General features: G+C 52.3%; 4 protein-coding genes across 8 annotated transcripts; 1 reads left to right on the forward strand and 3 right to left on the reverse strand.

The window, feature by feature from the left end:
* On the reverse strand, positions 1 to 1,646 carry btg2 (B-cell translocation gene 2). The gene is made up of 2 exons (XM_028998715.1): positions 1,348 to 1,646; positions 1 to 1,239 (listed from the first exon to the last, which is right to left on the reverse strand). The coding sequence occupies exons 1-2, from the start codon at positions 1,619 to 1,621 to the stop codon at positions 878 to 880; spliced, it is 636 nt and encodes a 211-aa protein (XP_028854548.1). The 5' UTR covers positions 1,622 to 1,646; the 3' UTR covers positions 1 to 877.
* A 5,590-nt stretch (positions 1,647 to 7,236) lies between these two features.
* Positions 7,237 to 9,889, forward strand: LOC114800506 (protein FAM107B). The gene is made up of 5 exons (XM_028997955.1): positions 7,237 to 7,313; positions 7,392 to 7,431; positions 7,516 to 7,666; positions 8,708 to 8,852; positions 9,306 to 9,889. Exons 1-5 carry the CDS (start codon positions 7,296 to 7,298, stop codon positions 9,405 to 9,407), a joined length of 456 nt encoding a protein of 151 aa, XP_028853788.1. The 5' UTR covers positions 7,237 to 7,295; the 3' UTR covers positions 9,408 to 9,889.
* Positions 9,890 to 9,915: 26 nt separating this feature from the next.
* b3galt6 (UDP-Gal:betaGal beta 1,3-galactosyltransferase polypeptide 6) lies at positions 9,916 to 12,285 on the reverse strand. Its single transcript, XM_028997954.1, has 2 exons — positions 11,984 to 12,285; positions 9,916 to 11,627 (listed from the first exon to the last, which is right to left on the reverse strand). Exon 2 carries the CDS (start codon positions 11,620 to 11,622, stop codon positions 10,618 to 10,620), a length of 1,005 nt encoding a protein of 334 aa, XP_028853787.1. The 5' UTR covers positions 11,623 to 11,627; positions 11,984 to 12,285; the 3' UTR covers positions 9,916 to 10,617.
* A 617-nt stretch (positions 12,286 to 12,902) lies between these two features.
* Positions 12,903 to 25,052, reverse strand: hipk1b (homeodomain interacting protein kinase 1b). Of its 5 annotated transcripts, none has more exons than XM_028997951.1 (16): positions 24,772 to 25,052; positions 22,503 to 23,176; positions 21,845 to 22,218; positions 20,467 to 20,590; positions 20,252 to 20,371; positions 20,045 to 20,131; positions 19,773 to 19,957; positions 19,272 to 19,422; positions 18,720 to 18,906; positions 17,420 to 17,538; positions 17,108 to 17,242; positions 15,802 to 15,956; positions 15,308 to 15,712; positions 15,016 to 15,221; positions 14,425 to 14,549; positions 12,903 to 14,322 (listed from the first exon to the last, which is right to left on the reverse strand). In XM_028997951.1, exons 2-16 carry the CDS (start codon positions 23,172 to 23,174, stop codon positions 13,888 to 13,890), a joined length of 3,480 nt encoding a protein of 1,159 aa, XP_028853784.1. In that variant the 5' UTR covers positions 23,175 to 23,176; positions 24,772 to 25,052; the 3' UTR covers positions 12,903 to 13,887. The 5 variants fall into 5 exon arrangements, with proteins under 5 accessions (XP_028853784.1, XP_028853783.1, XP_028853786.1 ...); XM_028997950.1 differs by having other exon boundaries at positions 15,308 to 15,451; positions 15,533 to 15,712; positions 19,773 to 20,131; XM_028997953.1 differs by lacking the exon at positions 17,108 to 17,242.
* Between the last annotated feature and the right edge of the window lie 376 nt (positions 25,053 to 25,428).

The raw sequence follows: 25,428 nt of genomic DNA on the forward strand, positions 1-25,428 counted from the left end.
TTAAAATTCATAAAGTTTACTGTAATAATAATAAAAAGTGTACAGAATGGTATATGCACAAATTCATAATAGCTTACACACTACTCCTTCCATCTAGAAAAGTAAACAGTGCGGGGCTGCTCAGCAGCGGCCGCAGAGGAAAAGGCTACAGGGACAAGAGCACCGGGGCCGGCCGTGCGGCACAGGGCCCACCAATCACCTCACAGCTTACACTTTACCTAAAACGGCAATGAGCCACATTAACATTCAGATCACGCTGCCCAGAAGCAGGCGAGAAAATTGCATTAAAAAAAAAAAATAAAAAGCCATTGGCATCGAGGGTTGTAGCCTCAGTCAACAAACGTCAGCTTTCTTTAATGTGGCTGCATTTAAAAACCCAAATTTGGAGCGCTGCATACAAAATATTGCACAAAAGGGAACAGGCCACAGTGGCCCGACACTTCTGGACCCATGAAGCGATAAGGCAGAAGGTGACCGGACCGTGAACAATGGGCACGTGGTCCTACAAAAGTACCTGAAGTAAAAGGCCATCGCTCATTATGCTAGTTTCTCGTGCTGGTTTAGGATGGGGGTAGGGGCTGCATTATTGCACAAAAACGAAGGCCTACGGTTCTTCCTGAAGACACCTGACGCTTTATATATATATATATAGTAATAAAAAAAATGCACCGTAAGACTGCGCACCAGCAGTGCAGAACTAAGTGCGCAACAACATTGTGAATTCCAGCCATTCATCACATGAACAGCAGTGCTCAAATGACAAATGGCTAAAGGGTTAAATTGCAGGTAGGTCTGGGCAACGTGCGAAATACACTGTGGTTTATCGATGAGGGCCGTGGCGACGCACGGAGCCAGTCCCCAGTGCCCTGCCAGTCGTCTAGCTGGAGACGGTCATCAGGTAGTTCTTTGGGGGACTCATGCGGCCTCCCGCCTTGCAGTTCTGGGAGTAGTCGAAGGCCGCACCACTGCTGCCGGAGCTGGAGGCGCTGCTGTTTGCGTGAGCCGGGGCCTCGTACAACACGCATATGGAGCCGTCCTCCCCGATGCGATAGGAGACCTCGAAGGGGTCGACCCACAGCGTCAGCTCCCTGGGCAGGAGCGAGAACATCAGCTCGCTGGTGAGTCCAATTCTGCAGGCAGCCTTGCCAATGATGGGGTCCATCTCGTGGTTGATACGGATGCAGCGGTAGCCAGAGCCTTTCTGGGGCCTGTCTGGAAACCAGTGGTGCTGGTAGTGTTCTATAAGAAGGAGAGAGAACGCCGGTTAGAACCATCGGAGCACCTTCTCGGTTATCTGCGAGAAGAAAAACAAACTTTCTAGAGCACCACGCTGACGTAACACGGTACCTGACAAGGCCTGCCGGAGGCCGTCGCTGAAGAGCCGGAGCTGGTACTCGCTCAGGAGACCCCTCGCCTTCAGCAGGCGGGACACGAAGCCCGCCGCCGCCGACACCTCGGCCACCATGTCGGCCGCGGTCCCGGGGTTGTGGTTCACCTTCAACTTCGGGCCGCTGCGAAGCTTCGAGGCGTCAAACTGCTGCCTTCTTCCCTCTGTCGTCATCGTTTGCGAAGCCAAAGTACTAAATCCGCGAAAGTCCGCCAAACACCGTCCTTCTCTCATCTTCTTAACTGATCTGGCTCCTTCGGCGCCGTCGGCGCTTTATAAGGAAAACACAACTCTGACGTCAGAACAGCTGGGCACGTTTCTGGCCAATCACAGGCAAAGGAGTTCGCCTCGCTCGCTCGTGATTGGCCACGCTGCGATGGGCGGAAAACGTTGGTCGCTATGGCGACGCCCACGCGCATCCACTTCCGACGGCTTCCAAATATGGAGATAGACGTCAGCGTCGCTCGTGACGTCGACGACGAACGACGAGTGTCGGGAAACGAGTGAAACGCGGACCAGAAAACACGACGGCGTGTTTCTCTCTGACGAGGCGAAAACTAACGACGAATGGGGGCCGAATCCGACGGCGGCGTCGATTTTCCACCAGACTGTCCCTCAAAGCGGGGATTTAGTTTCAGATTATGTTTAAATTCGGTTTTACAAACAACTCGTTTCAATGTGGTAGTAGCCTAGTGGGTAACACACTCGTCTATGAACCAGAAGACCCAGGTTCAAATCCCACTTACTACCATTGTGTCCCTGAGCAAGACACTTAACCCTAAGTTGCTCCAGGGGGGACTGTCCCTGTAACTACTGATTCTAAGTCGCTTTGGATAAGGACGTCTGATAAATGCCGTAAATGTTTCTTTTGTGCCGTACATAACCATCAAAACAGTGCAAATTCAAATTTTATTTGTCACATACATAGTCATACACGGTACGATATGCAGTGAAATGCTTTTAGCGACTGCTACAGATATACAGCATACAATGAAAACCAATATGCAAATATTGCAAACATAACCAAATATTACACTTGTATGTATTTAACATAACATATGTGTAACAGGTAGGGTGAAGGTGTGCAAATGAGTGAAAGTCAATGTATTGTGGTTGAGGGCTTGGATAGCCTGTGGGAAGATTCTCTGTGTGGACATTCTCTCTGTGTTGGACTTCAGGGAGCGAAAGCGCTTCCCTGATCGCAGCAGAGAGAAGAGTCCATTGTTGGGGTGGCTGAGGTCCTTCACTATCTTCCTGGCCCTGGTGCAGCACCGTTTGCTGTAGACAGATTGAAGGTCAGGGAGCTTGGTACGGATGATTAGTTCGGCTGATGGAACCACCCTCTGTAGGGCTCGCCTGTCCTTCATGGTGCTGTTCCCGAACCAGGTTGAGATGTTTCCCATCAGGAAGTTCTCTATGGTGCAGGAGTAGAAGTTCCTGAACACCTTGGAGGGCAGTATGAAGTCTGAGGTGGTAGAGACGCTGGCGGTGTTGATGTGACAGGACCATGACAGGTCCTGCGTGATGTAGACACAGAGCTAACGGAAGCTGTCCACTCTCTCCACTGGGCTGGAAGTTCCTCTCCTGCTTGGTACTAAAGTCCACTATTAACTCCTTTGTCTTGCTAACGTTCAGGTGGAGATTGTTCCTCTGGCACCAGTTCACCAGATTTCCAACCTCCTCCAGGTAGGCCGTCTCGTCGTTGTCAGAGATCAGGCCCACCACGACAGTGTAGTCACCTTACTCTTAATCTTAATCTTAAAAACACATTTATCTGAACTAGTGATAACGTTTCATGAAGCAGGAAGGAAATGAATATGCAGCCATGTGTGCCTGTATGCAACAAGCATTGACGTTCCCTCAATATGGAACGAAAATACAGCGAGAAAAAGAACCAAAACAACGGCCGACGCGCACCAAAGAGGGACATGTCGAAAGCCGATGCGCCGTTAACAGGCCGTCAGCAGCAGCAGACTTTCTCCAGAGTTACGGCCCGAGTGAAAGAGTTGAGGAAGGACGGAGCCATTCATGCAAATGTCCCTTTATGTTCCCCTCTGGTGAAACCCATCAATGGGTCGCTTGAGTAGGGTGGAGGCGGGGGTGGCGGCACACTAAGGTGCGATGTTCCCGCTGGAGTACTTTACTTTACTTTATTTGGCAGACGCTTTTATCCAAAGCGACTTACAATGGGAAGACACCAGCAATTCTCGTTCGATTTCTATAGAATATCAAGTATACAAACTAAGAGCCCTGATAAGGCTTAGACTTGTCATTGAAGAACATGCTCGGAGAGTGTTGGGTGCTAGACTAAGAAAAATTATAATGTATTTATACATTTTGTATTTGTTTGTTCAATGTGTATGCATGTGTATGTGTTAAATTTGTCTGTAATATTTTTGGAATAACTGATCACTTCATCCATGGTAACATGGAAGCACGTTGTAAGTCGCTCTGGATCAGGGCGTCTGCCAGATGCCTAAAATGTAAAAAGTCTACTTTCCTTAACTTTGCAGACGCTTTTATCCAAAGACGCTTTTATCACCTTCTTCTTAAAAGTGGTGATAGTCTCGGCTAGTCGTGTGGAGGAGGGCAGGTTGTTCCACCAGCCAGGGACAACAACGGAGAACAGAGATGATTGGAATCGGAGACCCCGTGAAGAAGGAATTTTTAGTCTCCTTTCGTTTGCCGATCTGAGAGAGCGTGTAGGAGTGTAGGGAGTAGAGGGTGACCCGTGTGCAGTAACTTTGTATGAAGACCATGTGAGATGACACAGTGTGTAGACTTACAAGTTCCTCTTGTAAGTCGCTTTGGATAAAAGCGTCTGCAAAGTTAAGGAAAGTAGACTTTTTACATTTTAGGCATCTGGCAGACGCCCTGATCCAGAGCGACTTACAACGTGCTTCCATGTTACCATGGATGAAGTGATCAGTTCTGGTTCACTAGGACCCCCAACTATGAATACAATCTTTTTATTCACTCTGTTCTAGTTTCTATACAGAAGTCAGACAATAAGAAGGTTACAAGTTCTTCTAAATATTCTCTAAAGAGGGAGGTCTTTAGAAAGTGCTCAGTGACTGTGTGGGTCAAGACGGAGAAGAGTCTAGATGAGCGTCTTCCTTTTACCTTCAGAGATGGGGGGACCAGGTGAGCAGTACTGGAGGCTCGGAGTAAACGAGGTGCAGTGTGAGGTGTAATAAGGGCTGTGAGGTAGGATGGTGCTTCACTCAGTGGCACCTGAGTTGCCCCTTGTTGGATCAGGATTTGATCCGGCAACCTTCTGATTATGGGGCCGCTTCCATAACCACTAGAACACCACTGCCCCTGGTGTAGCTATCACACCAACACATAATCATCTGAGACACTGGGTTATAGTAATGGAAGTACTGCTAGCGGTTATATCTACAAACAGTACTTACTGGTTCATATTAGTAAGGCATGTGGAGCGTTCGGGTGGTAGTGGTACACTTGCATATGATCCAGACGTGTTCAAACCCCGCTTACTGCCATTGTGTCCCTGACACTTAACCCTGAGCGTCTCCAGGGGGGACTGTCCCTGTCACCACTGATTGTAAGGCACTCTGGATAAGGCCGTCTGGTGAATGTTTGGGGCTGGCCATGCCTGGGCATGACACGAACCGAATCATTAAGAATGATGAAGAAGGAGGACGTGAGAGCTGTCAATCATGCCCGTCAATCACGCCTTTCTTTTAAACATCCGGAGGTTTAGTCTTCTGGGTGTCAGAAATAATTACATTACCAACAGAAAGAGTTGGGTGGGTACCAAGCACTTCTGTTTATTTCTATAAATCTAAAAAAGATGATTGAACAATCTGTGCGTCTCACTGGGAACTTGATGGTTAGATCAGCAGAGCCATGTGGATGGGAAGCAGTTATCTGTGGGAACGAAGTTGAAATGTTCCTTTCGTGACGTCCTCGTCTACATCTTGGTGAAACGCCAGGCCTCTGGCTCCCTCTGGTGCTGCTGCAGCTACATACAGGTTCACAGACACAGAACCAGCAGATCCCGCATCTTGAGGAATGTCGCCCCACACAACAGGAATACTCTACGTTTCCTTTTTACATTTTATTTACATTTATGGCATATTTACGGGAACTACACTGTTGCTGAGCAGAAGGCCATGCGGCGGATAGTGAAGACAGCAGTGCACATCATCGGGGCTTCTCCCACCTCTATAAGAAACGCCTCGTCCGTCGATCACCACCCCTCACATCAACAGCAACATGTATTTCTTATATAGTCTATAATCCCATACAGTACGTCTCAATGGGCTTTGACACACCCTACAGTTGACACCCCCCACACTTGACCCTTCTGCACACAAGAAAAAACTCTAGAAGAGAGAAAAAAGAAAGAAAGAAATGTTGGGAAGGAGTGATACAGAGAGGAATGTCCTTCCAGGGTAGCCTGCAGTTGGTGTCAGTGCAGGTTGATGGTTTGATGATTTTGTCCAGTTGTAGTGGTGGAGTCCAGTAAAGTCCAGTAAAAGTGTAGTAAAAGCATCTGTCCATGTTTGGAGGTGCTGGACAGTGCAGAGCAGGTTTTAGTCCAGTGTCATGGTGTACATTACGTGTCCATTATAATACTGCTGGTCCATTTGAAGCTTTAGCCCTTGAGGTGGTGGTGGCTGTGGTGACCCTCTGGTACGTTTGAGTCGTCTTGTCAGCACTTCATTGCCAGGGACCGGGATCCCTCTGGTGGTCTCATCATTGGACTCTGGAGGTGGACTTGAAGCTCGATTCAGTGCCTCAGAGAGGACAAACAGAAGCAGCGGCAGATGGTGGCATTGTATGACTGGTACAGAACTATGCGGCTTTAATGGTATATTTGTGCAACAGTGGCTCTGTACCCTAACCAGGACAGCCTAACCAAGACTCTATGTTTGACTAGGTTCCAGTGTAATGGTGCCTGTTCTACCACTCAACGCACTGCCATCACCAAAAAAACCCGATAAACTGAACAACAATACACGTCCAGCCTTAAGCACCTTTCACTCTAAATATGCTCATTCAGTACATTAACATTATGCTGATTACGTGTGCGCCCCCATACCCCATGTGCTTGAACAAAAGCACAAAGACTTTTCTTAAATTTTCTTAAATTCATTCAGGCTGGTAGTTGCCTAGTGGGTAACACGCTCGCTTATGAACCAGAAGACCCAGGTTCAAATCCCACTTACTACAATTGTGTCCAGTGTCTCCAGGGGGGACTGTCCCTGTAACTACTGATGGTAAGTCGCTCTGGATAAGGGCGTCTGGTTACTGCTGGAAATGTAGATGCGATGTGTAATATTTTTATATGGGGGGTGTCTGTGTGAAACAGCATGTCAAGACACTGTATACTGTGTAATAAACCTCTCTCAGCGACAGGGACAGTTTCCCCTGGAGACGCTCAGGGTTTGTTTTCAGCATATGGCTGACTTAGTTCTCGCTCAGAGACACAATGATGGCTGTGACATTGTGGCCATCTGCTTCTGTGGAGCATTCCACAATATTACATCAAACATCAAAGTCACTTATTTTACAGAGACATACGAACAGCTACACCGGGAGAATGGTGCTTGTCCCGGGGTCAAAGGTTAGTCCTTCAGGGTCTTAACGGGGATTCAAGCGAGGGAATCTGCCCGGAGATCAGGCCAGACGCTGATGTCCCGTGTAGAAGTCAACGGGAAGCTGTTTCAAGCTGGCGTTTGTACGGCTCCTGCAGGCCCACAAGGTCCAAGGTGTCAGAGCGCCAGCTGCGCAAACACACCGCCGCGCGTAATGAGGTTATCCGGCATATGGGCCGTCCTCGCTGCGATTAGACGCTAATCTGATTCATTAGAGACGGAAGCTGTCTCTGGCCTCAGTGCGCAGTGGACGCTGCAGCGGTCCAACAACTGATTCGCCCATGGACCAGAGCGGCGGGGTGAGTGTGGAGACCCCACCCGGGTTTCACGTGTGCTGCCAGCATCAGAATTTATTTAACAACGGGTTTCTGTCTCAGGTCATCTTGAGAAGAATGGGCCATCGGAACCACAAGAAAGGTATTCTGATTAATCGCCGTTCACATGCAACGATGCTAAAAACCGAAATTCAACCTTAACACTCAACACTTCTCACCTCTCCAGACCATTTATGGGCCACCTATGGAAACCTTTCATCTCAAAAGGCGGTCAAGGACCAGGATGAACTCATTCAGCCAAAGAAGCTAGTCAGCCCAACCCTGGAGTCGTCCGACCACCGGCGCTTCCACCGGGAACTTCTGCTGAGCATCAGACGGTGGGGAACTTCGCAATGTTGCTCGTGGTGTGACTGGAGCCGCCGTGGCCAATCAAAGCCAGTAACTACCGGGCAGGGCCGAACACGCTTGAGGACCAGGGTTGAAGGTCTCCGGTCCCCTATGCGCAGATCACTACATGCCACAATTACAGTTCAGTAAAAAGCGGCCTTTTCGATTGGGTTAGTCCTCTTGTTTAAACATCCTTTTCTCTTTGTATGTGCTTCATTACTCAGTTATAATGACTTCCGGCGCCCCCTGCCCCTGTTACGGCAGCTTCTTTCTTGTTTTTCCTATTTTATTCTCTTTCCTTTTTTGTTTTATATCCAGTAACTCGAATCCGACAACATGCTTTAATTTTTATGCAATTTCCCACTTGTGGGACTAATAAAGGTTGATCTTATTGTATCTTATATTATAATATTAACAATATTTGGCAGGAGCACTTCCATTTAAAATGCCCATCATAAAAAACCCTCATTTAGTTCACTAGCAACCGATCTGTAGACACCATCAGCTTCTTAGGCGATGATTTAAGATTAATGTTTTAAGATTTAAGTTTTATAGCAAAAGAAAAAAAGATGCATTTTAGCACTACTAACACATTTAAAAGGTTGCAAATGGAGTAGACGTCGTCCAAATAGCTGTTAAAGAGACCACTCTGAGAGGGATCATTTACATTTACAGCATTTACCAGACGGCCTTATCCAGAGTGACTTACAATCAGTAGTTACAGGGACAGTCCCCCCCTGGAGACGCTCAGGGTTAAGTGTCTTGCTCAGGGACACGATGGTAGTAAGTGGGATTTGAACCTGGGTCTTCTGGTTCTCAGGCGAGTGTGTTACCCACTAGGCTACTACCAAAAGGATCAGCTTTTATCATGTTACACGAAAGCAAAAGAGATGATCAATCAGCACCTGATTGAAATAATTATTCTGTGTGTGAGCCAGTAGACGCACAGCTACGTAACATTGCTGTATTCTTGGCCCACAGTGCTTAGGCGTCTGTTTTCACGTGCTGAAACCGTCTCTCCTCCACCGCAGGGCCTTGCTGCCGGGCAAGAAGCCCGAGCTGCTGAGGGTCCTGGAGCAGCGGAGGTTTCGGCAGCAGCGGGAGCGGGAGCTCGCCCTCGGGAGCAGCTCGGACCTGGAGCTGGAGCTGCGCAAGAGGCAACAGAGGCTCCTGGAGGTGTGGCGACTGAAGGAATGCAGAGCCGTAGCGCCCCCGCCTGGCCAGTTTATCCCATTTGCACATCTCATTATGTGATCTTGTGGATCCTGCGCAGTGACAGCTGTTCTACGCACGAGGCAGCCATTACATTAAACACACCACACTCACTGCCTTTGGCCAGTTTGTCGTTTTCCCATAATGCACTCTGATGCATCTCTCTCCCAGGTAAACAGAAAGAAAGAAAATGCAATTCTTTGAGAACTGTCCCGCTTGCTGTGTGATATGTTCATCCAGATGAAGGGCGATGAACATTTACATTTACAGCATTTATCAGACGCCCTTATCCGGAGCAACTTACAATCAGTAGTTACAGGGACAGTCCCCCCCTGGAGACACCCACTAGGCTACTACCACCCGAACATCTTGAGTAGACTGACCGCCTGACCGGTTGTGCTTTTCACTCTTTTGCAGTATGAGCTGGAGGAGAGGAGGAGTGCAGAAGACCAGAAGAACATTCCAGAGTTCGTACGTGTGAGAGAGAATCTCAGGCACATCCAGGTGTCCAGGCTGTGACCCCGACCTCAGAAGACTCCATCCCGGCATGGAGATTTTTTTTACATTTTTACATTTACAGCATTTATCAGACGCCCTTATCCAGAGCGACTTACAATCAGTAGTGACAGGGACAGTCCCCCCCTGGAGACACTCAGGGTTAAGTGTCTTGCTCAGGGACACAATGGTAGTAAGTGGGATTTGAACCCGGGTCTTCTGGTTCATAGGCGGGTGTGTTACCCGCTAGTAACTGTGTTACTAGCACCCCTACCTCTGGGTGATTCTGGCCTCTGAAGCTGAACTTGCTGAACTCAAGTGAACTGACCTCATTTATAGTCATAATACTTACGAATACGAATGTTTATTCTAACGTAGTCTTTCTGTCAAACATCACAAACCATGAGGCAGCGTAATCCAACGAAATAAAACTGAAAATGCAGGTGTTTCCGTGTGAGCACGGGTGTCATGTGTGCGATGGATTCAATGCAATAAATTTTGCAGGGAAAAACCAAACAACTGCTGTGTTCCGTTGGATTTAAATCTGACGTTTACTGATGTGTCCGACACACACACACACACACACACACACACCAAAGTTCATGTTATGGTCACGTGGGACCACAATCTCTCACAAAGAGTGTATGAAATAGAGTATGAAGTGTATGAAACCAATGGACGTATTACATTAAATTACGATCAATCAGCCGACGCTTCTCATTGCAGCGTTGTGTAACGTAACGTAGATGGGACGTAACCGTATTCCACGATACAGGACGTCCCTGTTGTGCTCTTTTCAAGAATCGTCCAATGGGAACGCTCCGACTGGACAAGAAAGGCCGTTGCTGCGGAAGAGTCCCAGGCCTGCAGGGCTGAGGGAGGTACGATTATTACAGACGTTTCAGTTTACCTGATCCAGGATCAGGAGAACAAGCGGTTCACGAAACATGAAGACCAGACAATTAACCACACATTCCATGAATGGCACTAGAGAATTTTCTCACACTACAGTCAGATGCTTCGTCCGTCCTTCGGAAGGAAGGTCTCGGCTGCCTCGGAGAGAAGAGCGGGCGTTCTACAGCACACCTGTTGTTAAGAGCATAAAAGAATAATCCAGAGAACATTGGCCACGCCTCTCTCGCCATTCCGGTTTCAGTCGTTCCGATTCCAGACCCCACGCAGTGCTGAGGAGCGTAATAAATAAGTCGAGCAGTGAATTTTAAAATGTGAAATGTCAGGGGATGCCATCTTTGCGCTGGCAGCACTGTGACGGCGGAACGCTCCAGTCGTACACGTAGGAGAGGCGGAGCTTCACTTCCTCCTTGCACAAGCGCCCGTCCCTCTGCAGCGTCTGGTGCTTCTCCAGCATGTCCTCCAGACTCTGCTTGTGCGTCACCAGGTACTTGTTGCTGCAGCCGCGGGACTTGAACTCCGTGTCGAACCTGGGGTCGTGGACGCGCCGCACGTCCACCGGCGCCAGCCACGCCCCCAGGGACACGTCCTCGCTCTGCCACGTCTTCAGGAAGTCTCTGTTGAGGCGCAGGTAGTGCACCAGGTCCGCCGACAGGACGTAGCCGCCGCCCAGGGCGTAGGGCAGGTAGTAGTCACACAGCTCCCAGGCGCTCTCCTTCCACTTCCCAGCAGCCTTCACCCGGCCGCGGCCCGAGAAGAAGCCCCAGTACAGGCGGCTGGGCTCCCTGGACTTCAGCTCCTCCCTGAGCAGGTCCAGCCGGGCGAAGGTGTCGTCGTCGGCCTTCAGGACGAACTTGAAGTCGACGTTCCGGTCCAGCCAGGCGTACATGTGGATGAGCTTCAGCGTGAGGTTCTCGTACGAGTCCCGCAGCTCGGGCAGCAGCAGGAGGTCGCGGTGGCGCGTCTGCTCGGCGCCCAAGCTCTGCAGGTCCTCGCCCGCCAGGCCCTCGGTTCCGATGACGAACAGCGGCAGCACGTCGGCGTGCCGCTTGGCCAGCCAGGTGCTGCGGATGATGCTGCGCCGCTCGTTGTACTTGGGCCCCGTGGTGACGAGGACCACCAGCAGGGCTGACAGCTCCTTGGGCCGGGCCGGGCTCTCCGGGCGGGCCGGCCGGGCCTCTGCCCGTGGCACCAGGCCCGGGCCGTCAGCCTGCTTCAGCGTCTCCGAGGTGCATCTGGCCAGGAAGAGGTGCACCACGGCGAAGAGGCCGAGGCCGCCGATGAGCAGGGCCGTCTTGTGCCGGCAGAGGAGACGCAGCGGGATCATGGCGCCTGGAACAACACAGCGCGACACCTCCCGTTACAACGCCATTTATAAAAACGCCTTAACGGACGCCAGGCTGCGACAAGGCGTCACCCAAGAAGGACGCGAGACTCGCCTCCCACCGGAAGTGGACGGGGACCCGAGTACCGATTACAAATGACCATCGAGCTAGCAGGCTGTCGCTGGCCGGGCCGGAGTCGAGGGTTAAACACGAGGGCTGCCGGCTCGGGTGTCCGCGTCCCGGGGGGAAATCAGCCGGCGGACGGACACGTCGCCGCGGGCTGCGTTAGCGAGAGAGCTCGGTTAGCGTAGCGCCGTCCGCACACGGTCCCGTCATCGTTGTAAAAAAAAAAAAACTACAAACCTTGACGCAAAATCCCAGCAAGGAATTCATGGTATTTCTCGGGCTGTTGATAAAGGACGCGGCGTCTAATGCAGTTTGTGCAGAGCTCACGACGCCGACGTGAAATATCGGTTCGTGCTGGCGGGTTGCCAGGTCATTAAAAAAAATCATCTTTTCGCGCAACCACCAGAAATAGTTTCTGGAAAACCATTTCATATATAATCGAGTCATGATAGTCTTCGACTTTTCCATCTTTTTTTTTTTTATAATTCGCCCTCATATTGAATAGCCTTGTCGAATTTGCAGAAAATACACCAACCTGGCAACTCGCTTGTCGTCACTAAGTGCAGTTTTATTCTGCCCGTCTATACAGCACGAACGCCGTAATCAGACCACCCAAAAAATACGAAACTGACAGTTTTTCCACGTTAGTTTGGGTGTTTTTTTGTCTTAAAAACGTGAGGAGTATATATCTATCGAGGAAATAAAGTATCGAAGCCTGATTCATTAAGTGATGACGTATGCGCTGTACTCGAAATACAGGAACACGCATTGTTTTAGGTGTGTACGGTGTATTAAGAAATTCTGCATAAAACTGTGCAGGTAACTCAGTGTTTGACAGGGATTTTGAATATATATTTATATTACATATAAATAGCAAATAATAAACATGTTATTTCTAAGACTTTTGCACAATAGCGTGTGTATATATTGCATATAGGACACGCACAAAACTACCCCCCCCCCCCCATCTTAATTCTGCTCAGTTGATTAGATTTGGCAGATCCAAGTCCTGGTCTCCAATTAAGTCCACATAACTACTATTTTAAGACTGTTTAAATGTAAATATTTATCTTCGATATTTTGTAACATCAGACAGTTATTACCAAAATTAAAATAATAACACTTATTAGAGCAGAGATGCACATGAGACAGCAGCTGTTGAGTCAGATTTCATTTATTGACCGAAGGTGACGCCGTTTCTCATGATTACAAAATGTAGAAACACAGCCCAGTCACAGCCAGTTAGCAACGTAATTTCATCGTCCGCCACGACACGCCGGTATGGAGGTTTTTTTTTGGTGGTGAAATGAACCTGAGTGACTGAGGAATGCATTCAGAGAAGTTGAGAAGTTCCCTCCGGTCAACGGGCATTTTCCGCTACATCAGGGTCTTTGGGGCGGTGAATGAACTAGACTCGGAGACAGTGGGGTTCTAGGTTACTGAACATGACACAGGAGGGGGACAGACAGGAACTCTAACTACATAATATTCGTACATTAATGTAGGGACCACAGTCACTTCTACATGAAACTTTGCTTCTTCCCACCCCCCTCCCTCCCTCCTCAGTCCATCACTAATTGGGAGTCGAGCAGGACGCCCGCACATCAATATCTTTATAACGTTCCATACTAGCCACCAAAACCACAGGAGATCTCACAAGACGGGTTCCAACACGACATTCGGTATTGCTCCTCTAACGCCTCTTGCATTGAGTTCAAGTAATTCTGCCACAGTGTCTGAGAGAAACACACTTTCACAGCATCTTCTGACTTCAGGAAAACAAACGTTTTAGAACACAAGGAACAAAGGGCCGGTACAGGAATAGTGTTTCTCTATTGCACTAAAAAAAGAAATAATAATAATAAATCTAAAAACAGAAAGAAAAAAGGTTTAGTTAAAAACAGTCAGCTTTTTTAACAATTTCACATCACCTTCTACCTTCAGTTCGGTGCGATTACACAGGAATACAGAATAATGGTAAAATATAATTCTACATAGCAATGTTTAAAATTGGGTCTAAAACTTAAATAAGATAAACGACGTAAAATCGGTTAAAGCTGAAATGCAGTAATTCCTAGAAAATCCTAAGGAAGAGCCCAGGGTGACGAGGGGGTGGGGACTGTCACTAACGGCCCCGCCCCTTATAGGTACGGGTACTGCGTGTGTCTGCGAGGGCTCAGCGGGTAGCCGCCATACCCTCCCTCAGCTCTGGCACCGCTGCCAGTCGGGGCCACGTAGCCGTGGCTGGAGAAGTTCTGCTGGTACGGAGCAGGCAGTCCGTGGACCACGCCCCCCAGCGAGTCCTTCTGCAGCAGGCCGGCAGTGTAGGCGCCGGCGGGTGGCCCGCGGGAGGGCGAGGTGGTGCTCTGGACCAGCAGCTGCTCCATGGCGTGGGAGGCAGAGGCCAGTGCAGCGGTGGCTGGGTAGGTGTAGAGGTTCGGGGTGGCGGTGCTGAAGGGGAGAGCCTCATGGAGGCGGTAGTGGGCACTGGAGGGGCCGCCGGGGGGGTACGTGTGCTGGCGGGCCAGGGAGCTGCTGCTGGCGCGGTCCTGAGACGAGGAGGACAGAAGCACAGGCTGATGGAAAGAGAGGGGAGATGCAGGTTAATGAGAGTTGGATCAGAAAAAACAAAAAATAAATCATTCATTTTCACCGGCAGTGCAAAGGTCAGGGGTCACCTGGCTCAGGTTGAGTGGCTGGGACCGGCTGGGTGCCAGGAGCTGGCGTTCACCAGCGTCCCCAGAGCTGCAGGGCTGGCGTGTAGCCGCCCTCTTGGGCTTCACACAGGCACTTAGAATGAGACCTGCACAAGCAAAAAAATAAATAATTAAGCCAATAATCTAATTCTATTGAAAAATCATTCCTAATGGGGACCTTTAAATTCATAACACAATAAACCCTGTTATAATGACTGAAATAGTTCAGTTCTGCTAGTAAAGAAGAATTTCACATACATAGATAATTTTACATTTACAGCATTTATCAGACGCCCTTATCCAGAGCGACTTACAATCAGTTGTTACAGGGACAGTCCCCCTGGAGCAACTCAGGGTTAAGTGTCTTGCTCAGGGACACAATGGTAGTAAGTGGGATTCGAACCCGGGTCTTCTGGTTCATAGGCGAGTGTGTTACCCACTAGACACTGGGTGTCGCTAGGGTGGTAGATAACTATAGATTAGGGTGGTAGATAACTATAGATTAGATTCTTCTCTCATCTTGATGTGTGTGTGTGTGTGTGTGTATATATATATATATGCTGTAGCCCTGACCTGTTGCTGGGGCTTTGGAAGACACGCCCTCTGCAGGCTGTGTTTTCACTGAGGGCGCCACCACCGCCATGGATTTAGACAGGCGTGGCACGGAGCCTCCGAGGACGCCGTTTCGGGGCCGCGGGGTGAGCGGGCTGGCGGTGGAGGAGTCCGAGTCGTGGACCGTCACGCAGCTGATCACGTTCGCCCGCTGACTGGGTCCGCAGCTGTTTAAAACGAGAGGGAACGTAGGGTCACCTACGGAACCGCCGGCGACTGGGCGCGGACAAGCAAACCCGGGAAGCGGCCGCACCTGGCTGGGTGGAACTTCCTCTCGTCCTCGTCCTCAGTGTCGCTGTGGATGGTTATGACGCTGACGGCGGGGCTGGGCGTGTCCGAGATGATGATTGGCTGAGATACGGGCGCGCTGTAGGCAGGGGACCCGGTGTGAGGCCCACTGTGGACCAGGGGCAGGTTAGAACCGGTCTCAGAACCAGGCGCTCGGGTGACCGTCTGCGACCCAGATGCGGAAGGGTACCTGGTTCTGCTGTCCGCCCGTCGGCCTCGGTTCTTTTTAGCCGCGCCTCGCTCCTGCTGCGACCTGCCCACGTGGAACCCTCCTCTGCCCAGGGCCTGTGAGGGCTCCAGGGGTGGGTTTCCACCCAGTATATGGGGGTTCTGCTGGAGAACCCCAGCATGCTGCCCACCATGAGAGCCTCTGCATACAAATAAAAAGTCATTATAAAAATGACTGGAAAGAAATATAAAGAAATAAAAGGCAACGTGTAGCCTGGGTTACTGTTGTACCTCCACCCAGAAGCCTGATGAGCCGCTGTGTCGGACACCAGCGTCTCCAGCGGCGACGCTACTGGCTGGTGGGCGGAGCTGTGGATGGCCACGCCCGGCACCTGTTGCCAGGTGGACGGTATGAGGATCTGCTGGGTACCGGACGGCCATGCCTGCTGTGGAGTAGAAAAAAAACACAGACAACGTGAAGAGTCTGGAACCGAACGGTGAGGACGGAACGGGTTCGAGTCGTGACTGTAGAGAACGTGAAAATAAAAGTACTTCCCACTTTCGTCCAAATCACCTGCAAACGGCAAATCAGCACGACCAGAACACAGCGTGGCAGTACTTCTACTTTCATCTCCCCCAGCCGCCGTACTAAAGACGCAGAAGCAGCAGCACGTGCACCGAGGCGTCTTCACGCCTCCATCGGCATGCGGACAACACGGCACAGAGAGGGCTGGGGTTCCTCCCTCGTTCTCTCTCTCTCTCACACACACACACACACACAGGGTTTCTTCAGGGTTCTGACACCTAGCGTTGTGATCCAAACCCTGTCGAGAAGGCCGTGCACAGGTCTGGTGACTTCAAAATAAATGCACCACATTTATCTAAAACTAAAAAAAAATATATATATATTAAAAAAAAAAAAAAAAAAAAAAAAAAAAAAAAAAAAAAGAGGGACTTTAAGGGAATAAAATTCGATTTTAAGACTCTGTGGAAACCCTGACACACACACACAGCCAGTTGGAACCACGCCCCGCAGTCCACCACAGACCTAATGCTCATCACATCATACTTGCTGGTTTGACCGGAGGAAGCAGAGCCGTGCGGTGCATGCAGGACCACAGACGTTCCACACGAGGGGAACAAGAGAGACCGAGGAGTCCGGTCGGCCACGCCCGCCTGTCGGGAGGAAGTTTAGTCGGGGTGCGGCTGAAAAGGGAAGCGCTGTCGGTGTAAAGGGGGAGTAAGTGGATGGACGGATGGATGAAGGCGCCGGCGACCTGCGGACAAGACGTGAGTGGAGGTGGGGGCGGGGCAGAATGCGGTTGCCGAGGTAACGAGCGTTGATGGCAGCCAGGGCTCCTGAGGAGAGGAGGGTGGGGGGGAGCAAGAGATGGCGGTTATGGAGCACAAAGCCGCACAAAGCCAAACGCAGACGACGTGTCAGCACATGCGTCCCATGCCTGCAGACCTGCGCAGAAAGAAGAATGGCGAGGGCGGGGAGGGAAAACGCGCGAGAGCGAGAGAGAGAGAGAGAGACGGTTCCAGAGGAAGATGAGGAGGGTCGGATCGGGGGGCACAGCGCTCCGCGTCTCTTTACCAGCACGGTGGCCGTCTGCTGCAGAAGAGCAGGCCTTGCTGCCCCGCAGCCCAGAGCCAGCGGGAGGGGGTACTGCGGCGCCACCCCTGCCGCGGGGGGATGCAGGGTGGCCACCATCAGAGGTGTGCAGGAGCCCTGGGGAGGGTCACGGAGGGAGGGAAAGGGGGCAAAGGTCACAGGAAGGTTAGACTGCACGAGGAAAACAAAACGGCATGGCCGGCTCTCGGGCCGTGAGCGTCCTTCACCCCACCGGCCACGCGGTGGCGCGCACAGAAGCGGGACGGAGACCGGCAGAACGCGCGCCACGCCTACCTGCGTCAGCATGCTGGGCTGGATCTGCAGCGGCTGGCTGGACTGGCCCTGCTGGACGAGCGGGACCGAGCTGTCCATCCGCACCGGGCAGCTGGAGCCCTTACTGGACGACGGAAGACCTTGGAGGACGGAGGAGGAGGAGTTACGGTGGCATGAGCTCCACCACGGCAGAAACAGGCTCGTATCTTCGGTATTAGAACTCCGTAATCTCAGTGAGGATGATGATTATGATGAGCTGGGCCAGGGTGTTACATTTTCATTTGTTTTTCTTATTCGAATTTAAAAGATTGATATTTTAACATTAAAATGCAACGCGTTGAACTACGGTCACGATTCCAGTGAGACCTCCAACTGCGAAGGGGTTGTTGATGCGAAGAAATTGATAAAAACAGATTTCAGATCTGGTTGTTTCGATGACCCGGTTCCCCAACTTTCTCACGCCCCGCCCCAGCCCCCTTCGAGCGAACCAACTACGCGGCAACTGGAGCCCCGACCGGCACTACAATGTTGTGGTAAACAGTTATAACCCCCCCCCGACCGCCACACAGACCTGCACTAACACAATTCCACAAGGAACACACTATTCTTTTTTCTACATAGCATAAAAGTAAATATGTGTAATATATGTATACATAATATCTAAATAATATATGTAGTGAGACTAAAAATTCCCTCTTTACGGGGTCTCAGATCCCAATCAACTCTGTTCCCCTTTGTTGTCCCTGCCTGGTGGAACAACTTGCCCGGCTCCATTCGACTAGCCGAGACTACTACCACCTTTAAGAAACATCTGAAAACCCACTTGTTTAAAAAGAATTTCAAACAAGTCTAACAAGGGTGGGTGGGTAACACTAGTATGTAACACTCTCGCCTGTGAACCAGAAGACCCAGGTTCAAATCCCACTTACTACCATTGTGTCCCTGAGCAAGACACTTAACCCTAAATTGCTCCAGGGGGGGGACTGTCCCTGTAACTACTGATTGTAAGTTGCTCTGGATAAGGGCGTCTGATAAATGCTGTAAATGTAACACACACACACAAAAAATTATATATATATATATATATATATATATATTTGTCTAGCACTTATATTCCCGAGCATGTTCCATTCCTGACAAGTTTGGCCTTATCAGGGCTCTTAGTTTTTAAACTCAAAATCTATAGAAACCGAATGAGAATTGCTGGTCTCTTCCTCCTCTAAATCGCTTTGGATAAAAGCGTCTGCCAAGTAAAGTGTTTTCTTCATTTCGCCAAACGGAGTAAAATCTCGTATTAACTGACTGGACAGCTGCGCCTCACCTTGGATGGTGGTGGGTGGGCACACGATGAGGGTCTGCTGGAAGGGTTCAGCCTGAGGGCACAGCTGAGGCGGGCGGGGCTGCAGGGGGATGCTGGGCTGTGTCAGGCCGGGGATGTTGATGGTGGCTTGCTGGTAAAGCGCTGGCTGGTAGTTGAGTAGTGGAACCGTGGCACCAGCAGAAGGGACCTGAAACACACACCAAACAGGCTCTTCGTTTAAACACGAATCCGGATCAGGACGAGATTCCTTCCTCCCGAAGTGAAGTGATTGTCACATGTCATACACAGCTACACAGCACATGGTGCACACAGTGAAATTGTCCTCTGCATTTAACAATCACCCGAGGGAGTAGTGGGCAGGCATGACAGGTGCTCGGGGAGCAGTGTGTGGGGACGGTGCTTTGCTCAGTGGCACCTCAGTGGATCGGGATTCGAACCGACAACCTTCTGATTACGGGGCCGCTTCCTTAACCGCTAGGCCACCACTGCCCAGAAGTTGAAAACGTAGGGTGAACCTATAGGGGGGTCGGGATGGGGTCAGCTGCTCCTCACCTGGTTGTGCTGGTTCAGCTGACTGCTGAAGGTCACAGTCAGGTTGCCCGTGGCGCCTGGGACCGCGTTGGCAGCAAAGAGGCTTTTCCCGCCGTCGTAGGTGCTGCTCCTGCGCTTGCAGATCTCCATGTTCTGGAAGCACGATTTGACGCTGAAATGGTTTGAAAGGGAACAGATGAATAAAGAGATGAACTCTGAACCCCCCCCCCAAAACCTCGAACTTTATATTTCAAAGCACCATTTAATGGAATTATAATTTAATAGAATGATAGGGTGGTAAAAGCCTAGTGAGTAAAACTAGATCCAGGTTCAAACCCCACTTATTACCATTTTGTCCCTGAGCAAGACACTTAACCCTGAGTGTCTCCAGGGGGGGACTGTCCCTGTAACTACTGATTGTAATTAGCTCTGGATAAGGGCGTCTGGTAAATGCCGTAAATGTAAAAATTGGTCTCTGAAACAGGCGCCACGGCTAAAACGGAGGGCCTCACACACACTCACTGAGAGCTGTGAGGAAAGTCCAACAGGTGGCTCATAGTGACAAACGGGTGGGCGAGGGTCTTTGAGGGGGTGATCCTCTTGTCGGCGTCCAGCCTCAGCATCCTCTTCAGCAGGTCGATGAACTCTCTCCTGTCGGCTTTCTCTGCCAGCATGTCCGTGCCCTCCAGGTGGGTGGACAGGTTGACCTGGTGATGGCCAGAATGTAAGGAGGTGCCCCCCGACTGGGACGGGCGCTGCTGTGGGGCTTGCGAGTGAAGCCCGCGCTGCTTTACCTGCATCATGTCGTCCAGGCAGTTGAAGATGTATTTTCGAGCCTCTTTGGACTTTATGCCCATTTCTGCCTCGTGCTCTAATGGAGTCTGCGGGGAGAAAATGACACCGGGCATAAAACACTTACGTATTAACTAGCGTTAATAACGTTCATTAGCAGGGAATGTCAGGCGCCGGACTCAACGGTGCAGCTTCAGATCTCCACCAACCTTGAGTCTCCAGAGCGGGTAGCTGGAGTCGGGGCCTCGGTTGAAGAACCGGCTGGTTTTGGTGCCGGCGCTCAGCAGATACTCCGCAGGAAGCCCCTGAGTCTGGGAGATGTAGCGAATCTGCGCGAAACATCCAGCCGTGTTAAACGAAAAAGTGCTATGGATTTTAAGAAAGAAAAAAAAAAAAAAACAGCTTGTGGGGAACGGATGCCGACCTGGTCATACTCCGACGCGCCAGGATACAGCGGCCATCCCAGGAAGAGCTCGGCGATGACGCAGCCCAGGGACCACATGTCGATCGCCTCGCAGAACGGCAGGCCCAGGATGATCTCTGGAGCCCTGCAGAGCACAAACGGAACCTCTGGTCAGAGAAGGGAACCATTCAGTTTCTCGAACCGACGCCGCAGACTAACGCCACCCAGGGGCGGTGGTGGCCTAGCGGTTAAGGAAGTGGCCCCGTAATCAGAAGGTTGCCGGTTCGAATACCGATCTGCCAAGGTGCCACTGAGGTGCCACTGAGCAAAGCACCGTCCCCACACACTGCTCCCCGGGCGCCTGTCATGGCCGCCCACTGCTCACTCAGGGTGATGGGTTAAATACAGAGGACAAATTTCAATGTGTGCAGCGTGTGCTGTGCTGCTGTGTATCACATGTGACAATCACTTCACTTTATATGAATACCGATCTGCCAAGGTGCCACTGAGCAAAGCACCGTCCCCACACACTGCTCCCCGGGCGACTGTCATGGCCGCCCACTGCTCACCAAGGGTGATGGGTTAAATACAGAGGACACATTTCACTGTGTGCACAAGTGACAATCACTTCCGATCACGAACGACTGCGATGCTTCGTGGAGATGATGTCTGAAAGTTGAGTCATAGCAGCTGGACTTCAACATCATCTCTACGAATCATTGTGTCCAAATCAACAACCCCTCACTCAACAGAGGTGGAGGCCTCAGACACAACGTCTCCAACCTATCATCTCCAGCCCTTTCATCCAATCCAGAGGTGGAGGCCTCAGACAACGTGTCCAACCTATCATCTCCAGCCCTTTCATCCATCCCCAGGAAAATCAGGCCCACTTTACACATCCACTGGGTCGGCCACATTTAACATCTACCCACCCCTCTCCCTGCCTTTGTTCCATAACGAGCCTATTCAAGGAGGGATTGAGGTGAAACCAACCTGGAGGATACATTTGTGGGCACAAGCCAACTTCCCTCAGACGGACAAAGTTCTGTGGACGCAGCACGAAACGTCTTTACATTAAAGACAGAAAGTCCAGCTGCCACGACGCCATCTGCACGAAGCATCGCAGTCGTTCGTGATCGGAAGTGATTGTCATTGTGATGCACGGCAGCACGGCACACGGTGCGCACAGTGAAATTTGTCCTCTGCATTTAACCCATCGCCCTTGGTGAGCAGTGGGCGGCCATGACAGGCGCCCGGGGAGCAGGGTGTGGGGACGGTGCTTTGCTCAGTGGCACCTCAGCAGACCGGGATTCGAACCGGCAACCTTCTGATTACGGGGGCCGCTCCCTTAACCGCCCCGGGAGCGTATAGATTTGAGTCCGGTCGCGGACTACATCACCTGTAGTAGCGCGACTGCAGGTAGGTGGAGCACACGGCCTTGGAGACGTGGCTGGCGGAGCCGAAGTCGATGACCTTGACGCGGTACGGCTGGCGCAGCGGGTCCACCAGCATGATGTTCTCGGGCTTCAGGTCGGCGTGGATCAGGCCGAGGCTCTTCAGCTTCATCAGCGCCGTGGCCACCTGCTGCAGCACGGGCCGGATGTGGCGCAGCGGCAGCGGGCTGAACTTGCTGTGCTTCAGGAAGTCGTACAGGTTCTGCTCCAGCATCTCGAACACCAGGCAGGTGTGGCCCTTGTGCTGGAAGCATTCGTAGGAGCGCACGAAGTTGAACTCGTCGGCGTTCTCGGCGCTCAGCCGGTTCAGGATGCTGACCTGGGAATACAGGAAGTGGAGGAGGAGTCAGGAGATTTACATTTACATTTTACAGCATTTATCAGACGCCCTTATCCAGAGCGACTTACAATCAGTAGTTACAGGGACAGTCCCCCCCCTGGAGCAACTTAGGGTTAAGTGTCTTGCTCAGGGACACAATGGTAGTAAGTGGGATTCGAACCCGGGTCTTCTGGTTCATAGGCGAGTGTGTTACCCACTAGGCCACTACCACCCATAGGAGATGTTTAATGAAGATCGACACCCAACGAAAAACGGCCATTTACCTCGATCTGACCCTGGCGCGCGTAGGACGGGTGGTTCTTCAGGATCTTGATGGCCACGATCTCGTTGGTTCCGCGCTTCCAGCACTTGGCCACTTGCCCGAAGGTTCCGCGGCCGAGGAACTCGAGGACCTCGTAGCTGCTGGACACGGAGCAGAGGATCTCGTGCTGCACCAGCTGGTAGTCTCCCTCGCCGTTGGAGCTGCTGCTCTTGGTGGTGGGCGCGGAGTTGGCGATGGACTGGCCGGTGTTGCCCCCGCCCCCCGTCCGGGCGGAGAACGCCGGCGCGGAGAGCTCCTCCAGGATCTGGACGCTGCCGCTCCCGCTGGAGCTCTCCACCTCCTCGTTCTTCCTCTTCACCCCGTAGCGCTGGGCGCGGGCGGCGTGGGAGTCGGCGTGGTGCGCGGCGCGCCGGCTCGACCCCCGCGGGAGGCTCCCGGTGCTGTCCGCCGCGCGCACCACCACCTGGCCCCGCGGCGCTCCGGAAGGCGGGAACACCATCCCGGCGGAGCCGAACGGAAGAGCCGGCGCCGGGTTGAAGCCGTACGCCTGGCCAACCGAACCGTACGACTCGGACATGTCCCACGCGCAGCTCTCCACCTTCATCTTCTTCACCCGGCAGAAGGCGCTGGAGGACACCGACGGCGGAGAGAAGACCTGCAGCTGAGACGCCATGTCTGTCAGACGGGGACAAAAAAAAAAAACAAACAAGTTCATCATAACGTCTGGGAGAGTGACGGGCGTCCCCGGGCGAGCGAGAGAGAGAGGGACGGGCGTCCCCGGGGCGAGCGAGAGAGAGAGGGACGGGCGTCCCCGGGGCGAGCGAGAGAGAGGGACGGGCGTCCACGGGGCGAGCGAGAGAGAGAGAGGGACGGGCGTCCACGGGGCGAGCGAGAGAGAGAGAGGGACGGGCGTCCACGGGGCGAGCGAGAGAGAGAGAGGGACGGGCGTCCACGGGGCGAGCGAGAGAGAGAGGGACGGGCGTCCACGGGGCGAGCGAGAGAGAGAGGGACGGGCGTCTACGCGGAGAGAGAGAGAGGGACGGGCGTCTACGCGGAGAGAGAGAGGGACGGGCGTCTACGCGGAGAGAGAGAGAGGGACGGGCGTCTACGCGGAGAGAGAGAGAGGGACGGGCGTCTACGCGGAGAGAGAGAGGGACGGGCGTCTACGCGGAGAGAGAGAGAGAGAGGGACGGGGCGTCTACGCGGAGGAGAGAGAGAGAGGGACGGGCGTCTACGCGGAGAGAGAGAGAGGGACGGGCGTCTACGCGGAGAGAGAGAGAGAGGGACGGGCGTCTACGCGGAGAGAGAGAGAGAGGGACGGGCGTCTACGCGGAGAGAGAGAGAGAGAGGGACGGGCGTCTACGCGGAGAGAGAGAGAGAGAGGGACGGGCGTCTACGCGGAGAGAGAGAGAGAGAGGGACGGGCGCCTGCGCGGAGAGAGAGAGAGAGAGGGACGGGCGTCTACGCGGAGAGAGAGAGAGAGAGGGACGGGCGTCTACGCGGAGAGAGAGAGAGAGAGAGGGACGGGCGTCTACGGGGAGAGAGAGAGAGAGGGGACGGGCGTCTACGCGGAGAGAGAGAGAGGGACGGGCGTCTACGCGGAGAGAGAGAGAGAAACGGGCGTCTACGCGGAGAGAGAGAGAGAGAGAGAGAGAGAGAAACGGGCGTCTACGCGGAGAGAGAGAGAGAAACGGGCGTCTACGCGGAGAGAGAGAGAGAAACGGGCGTCTACGCGGAGAGAGAGAGAGAGGGACGGGCGTCTACGCGGAGAGAGAGAGAGATTAGCCTAATCTCTGATCTGGTCGCCATGTTGAGTATGCAGGTGAACATGGATCTTCTGCGGATAAACGTGATCAAACATTTACACGTTTACAGATAACGAGACGAGGGTTAATTATTTAATCCGCAAAAACACAGCGAGAGAAGCCGGCCGTGTTTCCAAGTCTCCGCCCTGAGCCAACGGAAAACCGATACCGCGAACCCCCGAACCCCGGGTTCGCCCCCAATCTCACAGCAGCCGAACCGCATCCTCCTCCAGAAATCAAAACCACTCAAACATGGTACTTTCGAAGGAGATACGAAGTCCGTCGCGTACTCGTGGTATTTAGTCAAATTTGGAGGGTTCGTCGACACGCCGCGTAAACTCGGATTAAACCCGAACGGGGCCCAGAAGCCCCCGGGGCGCGACACGGTGCTCTCCTCAACGCTTTAAAACGCCCCATCGGCGCAGTATAAAGGGGCCGGGGTGAATATTTCGTCTCTCTCGGTACCTGTCCGTGCGATGCGCGGCCCTCCGGTCCGAAGACTTTAGGCCTTCATTGTCCCGCGGAGCGCCACGAACTCCGGCTTCAATCCACGACCAGCGGCGGGCGGACGCGGCGTGAGAAACGGGCCGCCGCGCACGTCAACCCGCCCCGTCCTCACAGGCCGCCCATCGGGCCGGATTCCGCCAGAAACGGGTCTCGATGGCAAAAACTCGGCCCTTTAATCGACGCCAGCGTTTTCACACCGGAACAGCGCCGCGCCGAGCGTCAGCTGCTTATGATCGACTTCCTGGAGCGCAGCGCGCATGCGCGGGTCGCACGCCCCGCCCCCTCCCCTGCCGCACACGGCGCGTAACGTGAGTTATGAACGTTGTAATAACGTTACATTTACAGCATTTACCAGACGCCCTTATCCAGAGCCCCGCCGCACATAGTGCGTAACGTGAGTTATGAACGTTGTAATAACGTTACATTTACAGCATTTACCAGACGCCCTCATCCAGAGCCCCGCCGCACATAGTGCGTAACGTGAGTTATGAACGTTGTAATAACGTTACATTTACAGCATTTGTCAGACGCCCTCATCCAGAGCCCCGCCGCACATAGTGCGTAACGTGAGTTATGAACGTTGTAATAACGTTACATTTACAGCATTTGTCAGAC

Source organism: Denticeps clupeoides, chromosome 12 (genome assembly GCF_900700375.1).
Source record: "Denticeps clupeoides chromosome 12, fDenClu1.1, whole genome shotgun sequence".
NCBI classification, from domain to species: Eukaryota; Metazoa; Chordata; class Actinopteri; order Clupeiformes; family Denticipitidae; genus Denticeps; species Denticeps clupeoides.

Bases quoted from the DNA above. Each gene is read 5' to 3' on its own strand.
- btg2 (XM_028998715.1), bottom strand. From the start codon at position 1,621: ATGAGAGAAGGACGGTGTTTGGCGGACTTTCGCGGATTTAGTACTTTG. The intron at 1,240-1,347 runs GTACCGTGTTAC...TCCTTCTTATAG, and splicing joins CCTCCGGCAGGCCTTGTCAG to AACACTACCAGCACCACTGG.
- LOC114800506 (XM_028997955.1), top strand. The intron at 7,667-8,707 runs GTGGGGAACTTC...CCTCCACCGCAG, and splicing joins CTTCTGCTGAGCATCAGACG to GGCCTTGCTGCCGGGCAAGA. The intron at 8,853-9,305 runs GTGTGGCGACTG...ACTCTTTTGCAG, and splicing joins GGCAACAGAGGCTCCTGGAG to TATGAGCTGGAGGAGAGGAG.
- b3galt6 (XM_028997954.1), bottom strand. From the start codon at position 11,622: ATGATCCCGCTGCGTCTCCTCTGCCGGCACAAGACGGCCCTGCTCATC.
- hipk1b (XM_028997949.1), bottom strand. From the start codon at position 23,174: ATGGCGTCTCAGCTGCAGGTCTTCTCTCCGCCGTCGGTGTCCTCCAGC. The intron at 20,591-21,844 runs GTGATGTAGTCC...TGTGCTCTGCAG, and splicing joins CTGCAGTCGCGCTACTACAG to GGCTCCAGAGATCATCCTGG. The intron at 15,713-15,801 runs GTACAACAGTAA...ATTTGTATGCAG, and splicing joins CATCAGGCTTCTGGGTGGAG to AGGCTCTCATGGTGGGCAGC.